Source organism: Gekko japonicus, unplaced genomic scaffold (assembly GCF_001447785.1).
Source record: "Gekko japonicus isolate JY-2015 unplaced genomic scaffold, Gekko_japonicus_V1.1 scaffold2079, whole genome shotgun sequence".
NCBI lineage: Eukaryota > Metazoa > Chordata > Lepidosauria > Squamata > Gekkonidae > Gekko > Gekko japonicus.
Window position 1 is genome coordinate 97,186 of NW_015175426.1, and position 5,006 is coordinate 102,191.

The 5,006-nt window shown below is 50.2% G+C and overlaps 1 protein-coding gene across 1 annotated transcript in view; it reads right to left on the bottom strand.

The window, feature by feature from the left end:
- The window catches only part of LOC107122679 (HLA class II histocompatibility antigen, DRB1-9 beta chain-like), a 12,802-nt gene that overhangs the window by 7,311 nt on the left and 485 nt on the right, over positions 1-5,006 (bottom strand). Inside the window, exon 2 of the mRNA XM_015425809.1 lies at positions 1,209-1,541. Within this exon, the coding sequence (XP_015281295.1) occupies positions 1,209-1,541 (333 nt within the window). The remainder of the gene's footprint in view (positions 1-1,208; positions 1,542-5,006) is intronic.

Sequence of the window (5,006 nt, forward strand, 5' to 3'; positions counted from 1 at the left end):
CCAGTAGAAATCAGGGCCCTGCGGGACCTCTTACAGTTCCACAGGGCCTGTAAAATGGAGCTCTTCCACCAGGCCTTTGGAGCCGCCACCACCGTAAATACTGTCAATAGTTAACAGCAGTAGGATAGAGAGCCATGTGTCCCTGGAATTCTAACGACTGGTGCCAATCGCTTTAATGACATCTGAAGGAGACCCGAGGGCCGATCATCTGGAGAGAGAATTGAGTACGGCAGCCATCACTGAAGCAACATCAGCCAAGGACAACAATACTAGCACTTATTATGTCATCAGTTGGTTGTAGTATCGTTTTAAGTGTTTTAAGTGTTTTTGCTGTAATTTATGTGCTGTCTTATGTAAGTTGCCCTGAGCCAGCCTCGGCTGGGAGGGCGGGGTAGAAATCAGGCAAAATAAATGAATAAATAAATATCCCTCTTGAGAGTTCTGCCCACCCCACCCCCAAAGCCCTGCATATACCAATAAGCTACACATCAGCTTCTCCAGCAAGGCAAATGGTGGCTCCCTGGGACAGTTTTAGGTTGCAAAAACGGCACAGGATGGAAGGCTGAAGCCCCCCTCCCTCGATGGTCTAAACCTGAATCAGGCCTGAGCACAGCTGGGAAATAAGTTCCAACTCCTGGGCCACACCTTCTGTGACCAGCCATGCAGGGGAACACGAGGCCTCCATAACACATGAATTAGCCTTGAGGGTCCAGACGTTGGGAGGCCTCCTTCTTTGCCAGAGACTCTGGGCAGCTGCTGCCATTTAGAATAGGAAAACTGACTGATCCTGGGTCCGACTTGATATGTATTTACCATATTCCCTAACACTGGACGAGGTGGGCTACTCTGGAGAAAGGAGGGCCCTTAGTTATCATCAGGGGTCGTTTGGTAGAAAAAGAAGTGCAGGAGCTCATTAGCGTAACTCATTAGCATAACTTATTTGCATAGCAGGAAATGACCCCTGGTTATCATGCTTGTTTTTAATCCTGCACGACTTCAGAGGAACCTAGGGCAGCAGTCAGCCTTCTGTACCTGTACAGCTGCCACGGGGAAGTCAGGCCACCATTACCTCCTTGGAATTAATTCTCTGGACAGTGGAAGCCGGTGGGGCAGAACCTCTCCCAAACATCTGTCTGGGGAGGTGCGCCTCCTATGGGAGAAAGTGCTCCGTAGAGAACACTGGACCTCACCTATTTCCCTCCACTTACCTTCCAACTTCAGCTCAAAGCTCCCCTCGTCTTTATCAGGCGTGAAAATAACGAGACATGTATAAAGCCCAGCGTCCGCATCCTGTAACTGTGGGAGCAGCAGGGAAGCATCACCCACTCTCAGCCGCTCCTCTGACATCTCTGCCCCTGGCCTCGACGGCTTGAATCCGCCTAAATACTGAGCAATGGTCTCTGTGCCTCTTTTCCATGTGACAGCCAGATTACCCAGGTTTATGGACCTCGAAGGGTCTGAGAAGTTACAAGGCAGCCGTGGAGTGGAGAACGGCAAGGCACGGATTGGCGAGGAGGGCACGGACACCCTCAGGACCGCCCCTGAAAAAGACAGAGAAGATTTACCAGGAAGGGAGCGGGAGACGCAAACAGCCAAGGAGCAAGGTATGCCAGGTGGACCGGTAGGGCTGCAGGGACCCCTTGGCTCAGACCCATCCAGTAGTGGTGACGACTGGCTCACTGGCTCCTCCTGCACAGGCGGAAGTGACGGCCCTGCTGGCTGGGTTCACGGCCAGCAGCCCATGTGGCTCGGTTGGGCTTGGTCCTGGCCAGAAGCCCAACAACATCTCTCCTGAGAAATTAAAGGCCAAATCCACTTCTGGGGGTTATAGCTACAAAGACAAGGTGGAGGAGGAGGAAGAAGAAGATTTATACCCCGCCCTTCACAGCCCTGCTGGCCAGTAGCCCATGAGGCTCGGTTGGGCTTGGTCCTGGGCAGAAGCCCAACAACATCTCTCCCGAGAAATTAAAGGGCAAATCCACTTCTGGGGATTAGAGCTACAAAGACAAGGTGGAGGAGGAAGAAGATTTATACCCCGCCCTTCACTCAGAGTGGCTTACAAACCCTGTCCTCCCATTTAAACTTCATTTATTTACTTAATTTATGCTCCATCTGTGTGTGTCCCCCCCCAGGGGGGGGAGGCAGCTTCATAGTTCTTTTCTCCTCTCCTCCATTTTGTCCTCACAGCAACCCAGTGAGGTAGGTTAGGCTGAGTGTGCAATACTGGCTCAATGTCGCCCAGCAAGCACCCATGGCAGAGCGGCGTTTGGAACTGGAGTTTTCCAGCTCCTAGTCTAACACTCTTAACCCCAACATCACACAGGCTACTATTTCTGACGAAGGGAGCGTTGACTCTTGAAGCTTGTACAGCTCCAAAATCATGTTGGTCTGGTCTCTAAGGTGCAATACTATTTCCTGGGTTCCTTGGAAATGCCAGGATAGTTAAATGGGTATAAACCTGGGTGTAGATTTGCCCTTGAACTTCTGTGTCGTCAAGCTGCAGAAATTCACCAGCTTCTTCTGAACTGTCCACAGGCTTCGTTTTAGCCCAAGAACTGATCTGGGCTGCCGGGAACATTCAAAGTGCCACTGGGCATGTGCAGAATACATTTCTCTCACCTCAGATAATACTAGCTCATGATTCTAGGCCCAATCTAAATATGTGAGTAGGATATCCCATCATTCTTTAGAGCTATGACTGTGTGGGTGGTGGGAAATGCTGTGAAGCCACAGCTGACGTATGGCGACCCTGTCAGGTTTTCAAGGCAAGAGAGATCCCGAGGTGGTCTGCCCTTGCCTGCCTCCGCATTGTGACCCTGCTGTTCCTTGGAGGTCTGCCATCCATTTGCTCGCCAGGGTAGACCCTACTTAGCTTCCAAGATCTGATGAGATTGGGCTAGCTTGGCCTACACAGGTCTAGGCATGGCTGTGCAGGGAATTTGAGTTAGGGTCATGATATTGTGGGAGGTTCTTTTAATCCCTTCCCTGGCCTGTTTTCTTATGCCCCTCTCTTCTCCCCCCGTATGCCCACGGGGGTAAACAGAGAGATGCATGAGCAGCAGGAGCTGAGCATGCACATGGAGGTATTCTCCATGCTTTTGCCCCTTTGCTATCCCATCAAACCTGAAGGGTTTTTTGCTAGCTTTTTTTTTTTAATAATAGTAGTAGGGTTCACAAGTACTTACCACGATCCGGCGGGGGAAACGTGCTCCCCAGCCAGACCATTCCTCCCTGTAACGCACCATGCCATCGCCAGGAAGTGATGCTGGGCGACGCTCTGGCAATGGGGCTGAAAACTCGACGGCATGGTGCGGCGCGTCTGTTGTCCCCGGGTGAATGATCCTGCGAAGACATCTGTGTCCCCCGCGGAATCACGGTAAGTACTTGGGAAGCCTGGATAGAGGCTACAGTGATAAAGCAACTTGCTGAGTTTTTGAAAAGCCAACAAAAAGCCCTCCACTGGAATGGGGGGACTGATAAGAAGGGAAAGGACAGGTGTAGGAGGATAGCGAGATAAAGTAGTAATGCTGTGATGTGAGCAGGGAGGTGAACTGTAGGCATTGCCATAATGGAGAAACCCACAATTTGATTGTAGACATGATTGTAGGCAGCCCCATGACTCCCTGGCCCCTCCCCACAAAATGGCTGAAAGGTATGGTGTTTATAATACCCTAAAAAGCAGGAGTCAGTCCCCAACTTTTTGAGCGTGCAGCTGGCTGCCTTTGCAATTCTGACACAGCATGGTGGGCGCAGCCACAAATGGCTACTACAAAATGGCAGAGCATATGACAAAATGGCTGTTGCAGCTCACTTTCCAGGGCTTTTTTTTCTGGGGGAATGCACCAGAACGGAGCTCAGAACCTCTTTGGCAAAATGCTTTTAAAAATGTTTAAATGTTCGGGAGTTTTCAGTATACAAATAGAAAACTTAATTTCCCTCTTGAGAGTTCCAGACAGACAGACAGACAGACAGAAAGCCCTGAGTCACACAATGAAGATCCTTGTGAAGCAACATTTTAAAAAACCTGTAAAGGCAATCCAATCTCCAGTGGCCAATCAGAAGAGTTGCTAGGCAAAAGCCCTAACTGGCCCCACCCACTTTCTAAACACACCTGGTGGTTCCAGAAAAGGTGTTGGTTGGCAGGCACCCAGGTACCCGACAGGCACCATTTTGGGGATCTGTGCACTACAGTGTAGCTCAGTGATGATGCCAGTCACCTATTGGAGATTGTGCTTGTGTGCGGGCCAAAGCTGAGAGGATAGACTACAACAGCCTTGTAAAGTAGGCCCTCCATAGTAAAGTTGTAACGCGCTGTTCCTCTAATACTATGTAGCCACCTTCACCTACAGTAATCCGTTTAAATGGGCCTTTAAAATGCTCCAGTGGAAGACAAGTTACAGGCCTCCCTCTGACTCCCTCACTTTCTGTTCATGGCTCATTTTGTTACTGTTTCCAAGGGGGGAAACACCCTATACCAAGCACACCTCAGGCTGCAGCACAGGAAAATGATGCAGTTACTTCATTCACCCCTTCCCAACCCATCCACTGTGCTCCACTGAAGGCAGGCGCCTTGCTCTGTCTCCCATTCAGGCAGGATCAAATGAAGACTCCAGTGGGGGGGGGGGGTACCCATCAATCTTGATTAAAACGGCCCTTGACCGGCAGAGAATAAAAGAGGTTCATATACTCCAAATTTAAAAGACGATTAACAAATATAGTATTTAAAACATCACAATAATAAAATACTTAAAAATGTTTAAAAGTACAGTCTTAACACTTCGTAGTCCTTCTTTAGGGAGGAGCCGTCTGTTGTAGCAAAATAAAACAGAAGACCGCCCTCCGCCCCGGGCCCGGCCTTCATGAGGTCTATCAGTGACAGGCACAACCGGGGCGTGTTCCAGGCCCTCTATGACCTTCCGCTGAGATGAAGCACTGCAAGAGGTCCCCGGTGAGCAGCCGCGTTGGTTTGACGTAGCAGAACCAAGTCTGAGTCCAGCAGCTCCTTG